The sequence below is a fragment of the Pristiophorus japonicus genome, chromosome 20 (genome assembly GCF_044704955.1).
Source record: "Pristiophorus japonicus isolate sPriJap1 chromosome 20, sPriJap1.hap1, whole genome shotgun sequence".
Taxonomy (NCBI): Eukaryota; Metazoa; Chordata; class Chondrichthyes; family Pristiophoridae; genus Pristiophorus; species Pristiophorus japonicus.
This window is the reverse complement of record NC_091996.1, coordinates 85,618,778-85,632,464: the sequence shown is the minus strand read 5'-3', so window position 1 is coordinate 85,632,464 and position 13,687 is coordinate 85,618,778. Positions and strand designations below refer to the sequence as shown.

Below are 13,687 nucleotides of genomic sequence, written 5' to 3'. Positions count from 1 at the left end.
ATTTGCGCACAGCAAGCTCCCACAAATAGCAAGGTGATAATGACCCAGATAATCTGTTTTTTTATTATGTTGATTGAGGGATGAATATTGGCCCCAGAACACTGGGGAGAACTCCCCCTGCTCTTCTTCGAAATAGTGCCATGGGATCTTTTACATCCATCTGAGAGAGCAGACGGGGCCTCGGTTTAACGTCTCATCCGAAAGACGGCACCTCCGACAGTGCGGCGCTCCCTCAGTACTGCCCCTCTGACAGTGCGACACTCCCTCAGTACTGCCCCTCCGACAGTGCGGCGCTCCCTCAGTACTGCCCCTCCGACAGTGCGGCACTCCCTCAGCACTGCCCCTCTGACAGTGCGGCGCTCCCTCAGCACTGCCCCTCCGCCAGTGCGGCACTCCCTCAGCGCTGCCCCTCCGACAGTGCGGCACTCCCTCAGCACTGCCCCTCCGCCAGTGTGGCACTCCCTCAGCGCTGCCCCTCCGACAGTGCGGCACTCCCTCAGTACTGCCCCTCCGACAGTGCGGCACTCCCTCAGCACTGCCCCTCCGACAGTGCGGCACTCCCTCAGCGCTGCCCCTCCGACAGTGCGGCACTCCCTCAGCACTGCACTGGGAGTGTCAGCCGAGATGGTTGTGCTCAAGTCCCTGGAGTGGGACTCTTGACTCAGAGCTGAGAGTGTTGCCCACTGAGCCACGGCTGATGAGCACTCCTGCCTGTCACCTAACTTTAGGGTTCCCAACTCTGGTTGGCCACATTCCTGGCGGTTTGGTCACGTGACCTCTCACCTCACACCGCCCCGCCCCTACACTCCCGCCATTGGTCCATCCTCCAAGCGCCCCGCCCCCTTCCCACAACCAATGAGAAAAGGAACAGCCTCTTGGCTGACTCTGAGTTACAAACAGCCTTTTGCTCCCCATCTCCAACATTTCTATAACGGGAGTACAGTAGCGGTGCTGTCACTGGACCAGTAATCCAGACCTTGGACTAATAATCAGAAGACCCGAGTTCAAATCTCATTGCGGCAGCTGGGGAATTTAAATTCCGTTAATTAAATGAATCTGAAGTTAAAAAGTTAGTGTCTGTAATGGTGACCGTGTAACTACTGGATTTTTGTAAAAAAAAACCATCTCGTTCACTCATGTCCTTTAGGGCGATGGGAAGCGAAAGTTCTCTGGACAGATCCTGAGCTGGGGGAGGTGTCTGGCCAAAACCAGCATTGGGTCCACCTCAGGGGTGTGCGCTTGACCAAGGTGTTAGGCCAAGGCCACAATGAGATCCAGCTCAGAGGTTCGAGCTTGACCAAGGTCTTAGGCCGAAGCCACAATGAGATCCAGCTCATAAGGTATTGGTGAGGCCGCACCTGGAGTACTGCGTGCAGTTTTGGTCACCTTACTTAAGGAAGGATATACTAGCTTTGGAAGGGGTACAGAGACGATTCACTAGGCTGATTCCGGAGATGAGGGGGGTTACCTTATGATGATAGATTGAGTAGACTGGGTCTTTACTCGTTGGAGTTCAGAAGGATGAGGGGTGATCTTATGGAAACATTTAAAATAATGAACGGGATAGACAAGATAGAGGCAGAGAGGTTGTTTCCACTGGACGGGGAGACTAGAACTAGGGGGCACAGCCTCAAAATACGGAGGAGCCAATTTAAAACCGAGTTGAGAAAGAATTTTTTCTCCCAGAGGTTGTGAATCTGTGGAATTCTCTGCCCAGGGAAGCAGTTGAGGCTAGCTCATTGAATGTTTTCAAGTCACAGATAGATAGATTTTTAACCAATAAGGGAATTAAGGGTTACGGGGAGCGGGCGGGTAAGTGGAGCTGAGTCCACGGCCAGATCAGCCATGATCTTGTTGAATGGCAGAGCAGGCTCGAGGGGCTAGATGGCCTACTCCTGTTCCTAATTCTTATGTTCTTATGTTCAGAGGTTCGAGCTTGACCAAGGTGTTAGGCCCGCATGAGATCCACCTTGAGGAAATTCTCTCCTCAGTCCGCCTGTCCCTCTCTCTCGGTTGTCCGCTTTTTCGCCTTATTTCGGTGGGCTGGTGGATACCTTGTGTCAGTAATTTTTTACCCGTTCCATGGTCGTATCACAGGGGGAGTGAGTACCTCTGACAGCCCCCTCCCACTCTCATGGACTCAGCATTTGTTCTAAATGTCTTGTTCTTCTGTCGACAGTTTGCTTCAGCTGCTGGCTGCTTCCGTTACCAGTTTAGTCACGCCTGTTGCATGGCCTGTTTTTTTTGTGTCCGGATCTGGTAACTGTAATCTATGCATCTGCGAGAATGCTCACGGGTTTGTAGAGCTGTTGCCGGAGGAGCCTATCCTGGGCCGATGTCCGCCGCGCGGCCGATGCCTCCGAGTCGCTAAAAACAGCGCTGGGCCCTGACTCCGTTAGGTGTGTTGGGGAGGCTCAGACACGTGGGGAGATCCCGTCCGAACTGACCCCCCGTCCGGACGGAATTCCTCATTGGCGCCAAGCCCCGAGAACCTCCCTCGGGAGCCGGCGCCTCACAACTCGAGCCTTCTCCGGGAAATCCCCTCCGTGCCTTTCAGTTCTGCGCGGAGGGAGATTCCTGTACGGGCTGCTCCTGCACACTCTCCACGTTGCCATCCTCGCCTGCCGTCCGGACACGACATGGATCACCATCTTGCCGTCCGGAGGAGGCGGGGGTCCTCGATGGAGGGCTTTCTACGCGGGAGCCCTCCCTCTATTTATTGGGGACTTGGCCTGGAGGGTGGTGCACGGGGCAGTCCCGTGCAGTCGGTTTTTAAGTCGGTTCACGGATTCCCGGGCCGCCTGCAATTTCCGCGGTCTGGAGGAGTCCGTGTTCCACGTATATGTCGAGTGTGTGAGGTTGCAGCCCCTGTTCCAATATTTGAAGGGGCTGCTCCTCAATTTCTGGTTGCACTTCAGTCCCACGCTCCTGATCTTTGGGCACCCGGTGCGGAGGGGAGCAGGGCAGGTCCGAGGGCCTCCTCGTGGGCCTGTTCCTGGGCCTGGCCAAGGGGGCCATCAGCCGGACCAGGCAGCGGGCGGTCAAGGGGGTCGTTTAGCCCGACTGCCCACCTCTCTTCCACGGTTACATCCGCGCCAGGGTGCCCCTGGAGATGGAGCACGCGGTGTCCACCGGTACGCTCGCGGCCTTCCGCGAGAGGTGGGCGCCAGAGGGACTGGAATGCATCATCACCCCCGGCAACCAAATTTTAAGTTGATCGTTTAAAGTTTAATTTGTTTAATTTGCCGGTTTTAATGCCCCTTTATCAAGGGGGGCACTTGATTTATAGGTTCACAAAAATAGTTGTTGAGTTGGGAGTGGCTTAGCCATGTCACGTGACGTCCACAAGACTCAATAAAACCCCGGCCAGTTGGGTTCGGGGGATCCGCGATGGGGCAGGTGGTTGTGAGCCTGGTGGATGAACCGGTAATGTGTCGTGTGACTGTTAAACCTTTTGCTAATAAACCAACTAGTTCTTAATCGCAATGTGTTGCTATGGATTCTTAAGCAAAGAACCCAAATACGTTACAGCGACAACCATAGCTCTCTGGGTCTGCTGAGCCGGCTTAAGTACTTCATTTATAAAATCATTATTTCTTTTATTATTCGCAATTTCTTCAGCTTCACGATCTCGTACAGGAAACAGACAGAATGTTTTAGAGTGGATACAGAGTGAGTGTTTTCACTTGTGGGGAAGAGCATAACTAGAGGCCATCAATATAAGACAGTCACCAAGAAACCCAATGGGGAATTCAGGAGAAACTCCTTTACCCAGAGAGCGGTGAGAATGTGGAACTCGCTGCCACAGGGAGGGATTGAGGTGAATAGTATCGATGCATTTAAGGGGAGGCTGGACAAGCGCATGGGGGAGAAGGGAACAGAGGGATACGCCGATAGATTTAGATGAGGAAAGACGGGAGGAGGCTCGAGTGGAGCATTAACGCCGGCATGGACTGGTTGGGCCGAATGGCCTGTTCCTGTGCCGTATATCCGATGTAATTGTCTGCTGTCTACTGGGGTTTGACAGCAACACGAAGACTTGACTCTGGAAACCCTGCTGCTAAAGCCTTTTATTTTTGGTCTGGTTTATGATGGGATTTCCTCGGGTAACGCGATGCTCAACACGTTGATCTAAAACTGGCAGCTGCAGCGTGTTAGCCCTGGGCCGGTGCTGTGGCTCGGAGCCAGCCGTTACCATACCGTGATCTGAGCAACAAGGGAGCGGCACACGGCTCTTTGGTTTAATTCACTCACAGGATGTGGGCGTGGCTGGCAAGGCCGGCATTTATCGCCCATCCCGAACTGCCCTGGAGAAGGTGGTGGCGAGCCGCCTTCTTGACTACAGCTGGGTGCCTCGCTCAGCCATTGCAGACGGGCAGTTAAGAGCCAACCGCGTTGCCGTGGGTCTGGAGTCACGTGGAGGCCAGACCGGGTAACGGGTGGCAGATTTTGGCATTGGGTATTGGTGAGGCCACCCCTGGAGTACTGCGTGCAGTTCTGGTCTCCGTATTTAAGGCAGGATACACTTGCATTGGAGGCTGTTCAGAGAAGGTTCACTCGGTTGATTCCGGGGATGAGGGGGTTGACTTATGAGGAAAGGTTGAGTAGGTTGGGCCTCTACTCATTGGAGTTCAGAAGAATGAGAGGTGATCTTATCGAAACGTATAAGATTATGAGGGGGCTGGACAAGGTGGATGCAGAGAGGATATTTCCACTCATAGGGGAAACTGAAACTAGGGGACATAGTTTCAGAATAAGAGGCCGTCCATTTAAAACTGAGATGAGGAGGAATTTCTTCTCTCTGAGGGTTGTAACATCTGTGGAATTCTCTGCCCCAGAGAGCTCTGGAGGCTGGGTCACTGACTATATTTAAGGTGGAGCTAGACTGATTTTTGAGCGATAAGGGAGTGAAGGGTTATGGGGAGCGGGCGGGGAAGTGGAGCTGAGCCCATGATCAGATCAGCCATGATCCTATTGAATGGCGGAGCAGGCTCGAGGGGCCGAATGGCCGGCTCCTGCTCCTATTTCTTATGTTCTTATTTAAGATTTGAACTCCTATCTCCAGATGGTGAGTCTGGATTACTGGTCCGGTAACGTAATCACCGAACCCAGTAGTGGTATCGTGCAGTTAGCCAACCACAGCGCAGGCCTTGTTATTGGCTGGCACTAGACTCTTCGCCGGGGCCTAGTTTTCTGCTGCAGCCGGCAAGCCTGTCACCACGGCAACCAGCCCCCTCTAAATCGTTTTCTCCTTCTTCTTTCAGATTGTTGATATCAGGAGGTTCCCTCGTCTTTCCGAAGTATTGAGGGAATGCCGTACAGGCAGCCGCCCAGCTCCGCAACCCCCCAACCCCCCCCCCCAACCCCCCCCCACTGCCCTCATCCGATCTACGTTAAGGACTGAGAAAGTGACAATTGTCAGCCACGCCGAGCTCGCAGCCATCTCGTCTCAGGCACTGGACTGACGAAATAAGTTATTCATTTTTGTTGTTGTTGCACATTTCGAAATATTCTACGCGCCGTGAGACATCGGCACTTAGCCGCATCCTCGGTCTGGTTTCCCACCGCACACCTCCCCCCCCCCCCCCCCCCACCCCCCGAACTGCCAACAAGACTTTCAGGAGAGGAGAGGTGGCATTGGGGAGGGGGGTCTTCAGAGAGACAAGTGTCCCATCAACTGGACGCCACCTGGACTGGTGTCCTTTCCTGAGTCCCGGATCGATCGATTCCTCCGTGACTGGCCGGGGGCCGACATAAGAATGTTGAACAGTATTTGGCGGAAGACTTGGGATGGACTGCACATGTCCCAGCACCTTCTGCGCTGCCAGAGCCTCTAGTTCGCAACCTGTCCTCGCCTGACATCCAGAACATTGCCATTGTCTTTTCGTGCTTTTGTTTAACGCTACTTGTTGAGTCGGCTTATAGCGGCCCTTCCGTTAAGAGTGGAGAGCAGACAATCACTTCGTGTCTCCCTTCATTCTCCCCCCACCCCCCCCCACCCGCCCACCTTCCCCTCCGCTCCCTACCTGCCGCCCGATGAGGAGGAGATCCACGCGATGCGCGCACAAAGAGGCGACATTTCCGGTGCCTTGCTCAATCCCGGCTTTCGACCGACCAAGATGGCCGCCTGCCTTGACTGGACTAGGCCCCGAGCCTGGGCCCTCAGACACACCAGCTCTGTCTCCCCACCAGCAACAGCGGCTTAACCAGCCGGGCCCCGCCCACGTGGCCTACGCGCGGAAACCGTCCACTCCTGGAAACCGCGGGCGTTTTATTTTTTTTACCTTTTCCCCTCCGTTCCCGCGGCGACCAGGAGGGGCCTTGGATTGCCGACTGCGGTTGGCTGAATCTCCAGAGGTTGCATCGTGGCGTGACCTCCCGACCTCCAGCCGTCGCGCCCACCCCCCCCCCCCGCCATTGGTTGCCCGGCACGCCGACCCTTGCCCCCGCCGCCCTGCACCGATTGGACAGCGAACAGTCTCTCCATCACCCTGATTGGATGATGACTAACTGTCAGACCGTCTCTTTAATCCCGTCTCCCAATATTTGTGTAACTAATAAATGTTCAAAGAAACTGGAAAATAAATCAACACAATTCTGTTTCACGCCCTCCCCTGTTCTCTTTCTATCCCTGTTTCTCTCTTCTATCCATCGCTGTCTCGTTCTTACTTTCTCTTCTCTCTCTTCCTCTCTCTTTCTCTCTCACCTCAACCATCTTTCTTTCTTTCTCTTCTTTCCTTTCTCTCTTTCTCCTCTCCTTTCTCTCATTCTTTCTCTCATTCTCCCCCCCCCTCCCATTCTCTCATTCTTTTTCTCATTCCGTATTTCTCTCCTCTCCTTTCTCTCATTCTTTCTCTCTCCCATTCTCTCATCTCTCTCTAATATCTCATTCTCTCTCCTTTCATTCTTTCTCTCAATCTCTCGTTCTCTCCTTCCTTCGCTCAGCTCTCTCTTTCTCTCCTGTCTCTCATTCTTTCTCCCATTCTCTCTCTCGCCCCTCTTTCTGGCTCTCTGCTTTCTCTGCTTTCTCTCTCTCTCTCTCTCTCGCTCTCTCTCGCTGTAGATAAAGCTCGCCCTACGCACTGGGACAGCCTTCACTGAAGGCCTAGCTGCCCCCTCCCCACACTGCGGGGAAATGCTAACCCGATCGCCCTGCCGGTGACAAGGCCCATTTATCGCCCTTCCCCACCCAAACCCCCTCCCACCTCATTTCGAAAACAGAATGTAATAACTAACAAAGATTAGTAATGAATTTATAAAGAATATATATATATTTTATTTTAGTGAAAGTGATAATTTATTAATGAGGTAGAAGGAGCGATAAAGTAGTCACATAAGAAATAGGAGCAGGAGGAGGCCATTCGGCCCCTCGAGCCTGCTCCGCCATTTAATAAGATCATGGCTGATCTGATCATGGACTCAGCTCCACTTCCCCGCCCGCTCCCCATAACCCTTCACTCCCTTATCGTCCAAAAATCTGTCTATCTCCGCCTTATATATATTCAATGACCCAGCCTCCACAGCTCTCTGGGGCAGAGAATTCCACAGATTCACGACCCTCTGAGAGACTCTGGCATCTCTGGGCACCTAGTTCCGGCTCGGTCGCATTCACAGACAGTGACTGCGCCTCACTTTGAAGCTCGGGCAGCGGGTGTTGGCAGGCTATTCTACCAGGGGGGGGAGCACAGTGGAGCCCAAAGCTGCCCTCCCCCAGCCCTCCACACGTACACACACACCTCCAGCAGGGAGCAGTAGAGACCAACCAGGAGAGGAGCCCTGGCTGATTCTCCCCCCCCACCCGCCCCACTCCCCACCACAGATCAGGGAAACTGGGGCAAATTGTAGCACCCCGATTATCATCTCGGTGAGACCAGGTCACTTGGCACAGTCGGAGCATCGTGCCCTTCTGGTCTGCCTGGCTCAGTACCCATATTGGGTGGTGCGTCTCATAACTCAGCCTCCTCCACCAAGCTCTATAAAGCTTGGATTATCCTTAAGCCCTCCTGCGGCCCTTTAAGATCTGCTCCAGCACAAATAGGTTGAACATAAGGTGCAGGAGTCGGCCATTCAGCCCCTCGAGCCTGCTCCCCATAACCCTTGACGCCCTTATCGTTCACAAATCTGTCCATCTCCACCTTAAATATATTCAGTGACCTTAAATATATTCAGTGACCTGAAATATATTCAGTGACCTGAAATATATTCAGTGAACACACTTCATTGCTTGTCACAGGTCATTACCGGCACGGACTCGATGGGCCGAATGGCATCTTACCGAGCTGTAGTTTTCCCATGATTCCCAGCTCTGGCCCGCCCTGTGAGCACCACCAATCCCACTATCATCCCACAACTGTACCCTAGGCAGCCCATTAGAAAACAGACACAAATTGATCTTACAGCAGAACCCGTGCGCTTAGACACAGACTCTCTGTCAAGGCTACAACTTGTCTCTCTCACACTCTCCCTCAAACTTGTTCCATCGCACTTTGTACCCCATCCTCACACACTCACAGATACCAGCTCCTCCATCACCCCCGCGCACACACAGTCTGTCCCACACTTAGATACCAGCTCCTCCATCACCCCCGCGCACACACAGTTTGTCCCACACTCAGATACCAGCTCCTCCATCACCCCCGCGCACACACAGTCTGTCCCACACTCAGATACCAGCTCCTCCATCACCCCCGCGCACACACAGTCTGTCCCACACTCAGATACCAGGTTTCAATGCTCACTGCCCCACCTCCGCGTCTTGTCTTAAAACTATCGGCGCCCCCTAAGAGGGGTGGTGCTGCTCCTGATCAGCGCTGAACCACACGGAGACCCCGACAGTGGCAGGACCTCTGTGGCTAACCCCAGTGACTGGAATCTCGTCAGCCTCCAATCGTTTATAGCTCAAAATCCTGATTAAAATTAAAACCCTCTGTGGGAGCAGCTCCCTCGAGCCCCACCCCGCTAAACCCTCAAAAGCTGAGCTCGACCCATTTTCTCTTTCGCCCCCTCCTCCCCCCGTCTCCCTTAGTGGTCGCCCCCACCCCCCCCCCCTCTGACTGTACCCCTGGAGGTATCATCACATGACCCTCCCGCCTCCAACCGCCCCCTCCCATTGGTCAGCCGAAACCTCCGTCCTCGCGGAGGCCCCGCCTCCTCGCACCGATTGGGCAGCCCGGCGGTCTCTCCCGTCACCCGATTGGACGATTCTCGACTTGCCAATCGCACCGCCTCCCTCCTCAACCGATATTTCTATAAAAAAAAAAACAAATTGTAAAAGATAGAACCGGCAATATTTTTTTAATGACCCCCGCCCCCCCAACCCCTACACCAATGACCGTTCTCCCCGACTTAAACAAACACATTTGTTCGTGGGATGTGGGCGCGGCTGGCAAGGCCGGAATTTATTGCCCGTCCCTAATCTCGCCCCTGGAGAAGGCGGTGATCAGCTGCCAACTTGGCAACGCCTCGCTCACACGTCCCGTCGAAGCGGTTCCGGTGCGACCTTTGCCGAAATGCCGTGCAAGTCGGGGTCAGTGGGAAGGGGGGTGCGCTTTATAAAATCAGAAAGCAACTCCTTCAGCGTCGGAACCCTGCACGCTACCCTGGGAAGCAAAAAAAACCCCCCGAAATTATCATTTCTCAAGTGCCTATCTGCAGGACAGCAAAATGTATATTTTCCGCACTCTTTGTTCCTTTTCCTGAACTTGCCCCCCTTCCTGGTAAACTCCGATGTAAAAAGAATTCGAAATATGTATGGTGTGGTTTTTTTTTTCTAAAAAGCAGAGAGAATTATGCTTCTCCTCCGGTTTACTCGAGACTTACTGTACATACGACACATATCAATTAAATGATGCCTCCCTTGCAGACTCTCTTGGTGATTTTTATTGGACAAATGGTTCCTACAGCAACCTGCGCTCTCCTTTCTGTAACTATTTCTGACTGAAATATATATATATATATATATACGGAGGCCCTGAAATCCCAGCCTCCCCGGCTCCGTACGCAGTTGCTACGGACACGGGAAGGCTTCGGAAATGCCGGAATCCAGCGCCCAATGCGCTTGTGCGAAAAACCAGCATTTCCGATCGGTCAAGTTTCTGGCCTGACAGATCGTAGCCAGCTCAGGAGCGAGAACACTTGTAAGTGAAAAGTTCCGAAAGTGCCCTCGAAAATCTTGCGCCTGAAAAAAGCAGGCGTGTAGCCTACTTTTACAGGCGCAAGTGTTTTGAAAAACACAAAAAACATCCAAAAATAAAGTTATTAAGGTATATTTTATCATTAGTTAACCCCACAACGGTATGTTTATTTAAATAAACGTTTTTTTTTAAATCGGGAAATTATTTTTTTTAAGACATTAATAACTTTAAATGAACGTAGTGTAATTATTTTTTATTTTTTATTCGTGTTTTGAGCTCCATCACAATCATAGCTGTAATGTCTGTAAGCGTGTAATGCTTGTAGCGCCACACTGTGGATGTGGACGTATTGTGTACTGCAGCTGCATAGTTAATCATTAATCAGCAGGCAGTTTTCCGCAGAGTTCCGAGAGAGCAGCCTGCATGTTCGGGAGCTGTGTGTGCTGTGCTCTGTCAAGGTATCACAATAGTAATAGGAGTTTAGGACCCTGCGGAACTCCGATTACGAAGATACCTTACCTGATTGGCTGCCCAGAGTCATGTGACTCCAGCTCCAGGTCTGCGCACGTCCTGACGTGCACGCACTGCGACTGGCAGTCAGGAGAGGCCTCAGCATCGGAAAGTCCAGCGTGGGCAGCAGCTTAAGGTAGTCGCGTATTTTTTTTTCTCCAAAATGCCCGCGGAATGAAACGGAATTTCAGAGCCATAATCTTATCTTTTCCCTCGTCGCCAAAAGACGTTGCGTTTTAATGATTGGGAGGCTGAAGCGATGGTCTGACATGAAGGGCGGATTGCATAAAGACGCGTCAATGCTTGTCGCGAGATATTTCCTGTTACCTCTCTCGTTGATAACTTAGATGTCGCTAATGCTGATTTGCAATAAAACGTTGCCTGTATCACTGGTGGTGACCAGCTACAACGTCTTTCCTAACTTAACCCGTTCCGGTATAGGCCGGTGGAATTCCCGTGGTTTGCTGACGGATAAAAGATACTGTTCTCGTTACAAGGTGGTGACACACTTACATCGAGCGTTCAGCACAGAAAGAGACCATTTGCTCCAACGGGTCCGTGCCGGGGTTTATGCTCCACTCGAGCCCCCTCCCACCCCTCTTCATCTCACCCCATCACCCCATCCTTCTATTCCTTTCTCCCTCATGTCTTTATCCAGCCGCCCCTTAAATGCATCGATACTATTCATAAGAACATAAGAAATAGGAGCAGGAGTCGGCCATTCGGCCCCTCGAGCCTGCTCCGCCATTCAATAAGATCATGACTGATCTGATCATAGACTCGGGTCCACTTCCCCGCCCGCTCCCCATAACCCCTTATCCCCTAGCGGTTAAGAAACTGTCTATCTCGGTCTTAAATTTATTCAATGTCCCAGCTTCCACAGCTCTCTGAGGCAGCGAATTCCATAGATTCACAACCCTCTGAGAGAAGAAATTCCTCCTCATCTCAGTTTTAAATGGGCGGCCCCTTATTCTAAGATCATGCCATCTAGTTCTAGTCTCCCCCATCAGTGGAAACATCCTCTCTGCATCCACCTTGTCGAGCCCCCTCATAATCTTATACGTCCCGATAAGATCATCTCTCATTCTCCTGAACTCCAATGAGTAGAGGCCCAACCTACTCAACCTTTCCTCATAAGTCAACCCCCTCATCTCCGGAATCAACCGAGTGAACCTTCTCTGAACTGCCTCCAAAGCAAGTATATCCTTTCGTAAATATGGAGACCAAAACTGCACGCAGTACTCCAGGTGTGGCCTCACCAGTACCCTGTACAACTGTAGCAAGACTTCCCTCAACCCCAACCCCTCCCTGTGGCAGCGAGTTCCACATTCTCACCACTCTCTGGGTAAAGAAGTTTCTCCTGAATTCCCCATTGGATTTATTGCTGACTGTCTTATATTGATGGCCCCTGGTTCTAGTCTTCCCCCACAAGCGGAGACATCTTCTCAATGTCGACCGCTTCATAATCTTACAAGAATGCGAGAGTAGACATATCAGGAAAGGATGAACAGGCTGGGTCTCTTTTCCCTTGAAAAAGGAAGGCAGAGGGGTGATCTAATAGAGGTCTTTAAAATGATGAAAGGTTTTGATCGAGTGGATACAGAGAGAATGTTTCCACTTGTGGGGAAGAGCATAACTAGAGGCCATCAATATAAGATCGTCAGCAAGAAATCCAACGGGGAATTCAGGAGAAACTTCTTTACCCAGAGAGTGGTGAGAATGTGAAACTCGCTGCCACAGGGAGTGGTCGAGGCGAATAAGCATATGGGGGAGAAGGGAATAGAGGGTTATGCTGATAGATTTAGATGAGGAAAGATGGGAGGAGGCTCGAGTGGGGCATAAACGCCGGCATGGACTGGTTGGGCCGAATGGCCCGTTTTTGTGCCATCTATCCGGTGTAAGACCTCTATCAGGTCACCCCTCAGCTTCCTTTTTTAGCGAGAGACTTCAGAAACGCACTCCACCACGCCACCTACTGGCCAGAGCCCGCAGCCACACCGTGACAGGCTGCTGTTTACATGCAGTGTATTTCCATTCATTGATCTTGGGCATCAAAGCACGACCAAAGATTTCACAGCAGGAAGTGCCGCAAGGTCGTGGGTTCGAGTCCCGCTGCAGAGGCTTGAGCACATAGATCTAGGCTGACACTCCCAGTGCAGTGCTGAGGGAGTGCCGCACTGTCGGAGGTGCCGTCTTCCGGATGAGACGTTAAACTGAGGCTTTGTTCTGCTGTTTGAAGAGCAGGGGGCCCTCCCCGATGGCGTGGCCAAGATTAGTCACTCAGTCGACACCAGCAAAGACCCCATCGTTGGTGATTTGGTTCACGGCCGCTTGTGCATGCAATGGCTGCTGTGGTGTGCACTCACTATAACAATGCCCTTCAAAGTATCTCTTCGCACGTGGAGCACTTGGAGATGTTGCTGAGAGGTGAGATGGGTTACCGTAGAGTGTTGAGGTCATTAGTGCTGTGCCAATCAACCTTTCACAGTATCAGCCGTGGCTCAGTGGGCAGCACACTTGCCTCTGGGTCAGAAGGTTGTGGGTTCGAGTCCCACTGCAGGGGTTTGAGCACGTAAATCCAGGCCGACACTCCCACATTACAACAGTGACCACACTCCAAAAGACCTTCATTGGCTGTAAAGAGCCTTGAGATGTCCGGTGGTCGTGAAAGGCGCTATATAAATGCAAGTCTTTTTCAACGCCACTGACATTTTTCACCGGTGAATGACGGTGTTTGACAGGCATGGTGCCAGCCCTGCCCCTTCAGTTCCTCATCCTGAAGTGGGCTTTGGGTTCGGAAGGGCCGGTTATAGAGCAGTCCGAAGGGGAGACAGAAAACCTCACGATGGCACGTGGTCTTCAAACCAGACCATCGACCTCAAACTCCACAACGTCAGCGCACATTGCATACTGGACACCTCGTGTGTTTCCGTTCCGTCCCAGGGGCCTTGTTGCCGTAACAACACACGCGGCCAAATCACTCCAGCGTGTTTGCAGCCCATTGGCTCAGATGGAGACCAATCATTTTCCCTCCCCCTCCCCCG

The 13,687-nt window shown here is 52.3% G+C and overlaps 1 protein-coding gene across 1 annotated transcript in view; it reads left to right on the top strand.

Moving 5' to 3' along the window:
- The window catches only part of LOC139232808 (insulin receptor substrate 1-like), a 117,724-nt gene extending 107,863 nt beyond the window's left edge, over nt 1–9,861 (top strand). The window contains exon 3 of the mRNA XM_070863302.1: nt 5,265–9,861. Coding sequence (XP_070719403.1) covers nt 5,265–5,272 — 8 coding nt within the window. The 3' untranslated portion in view covers nt 5,273–9,861. The remainder of the gene's footprint in view (nt 1–5,264) is intronic.
- The last annotated feature ends 3,826 nt before the right edge of the window (nt 9,862–13,687 follow it).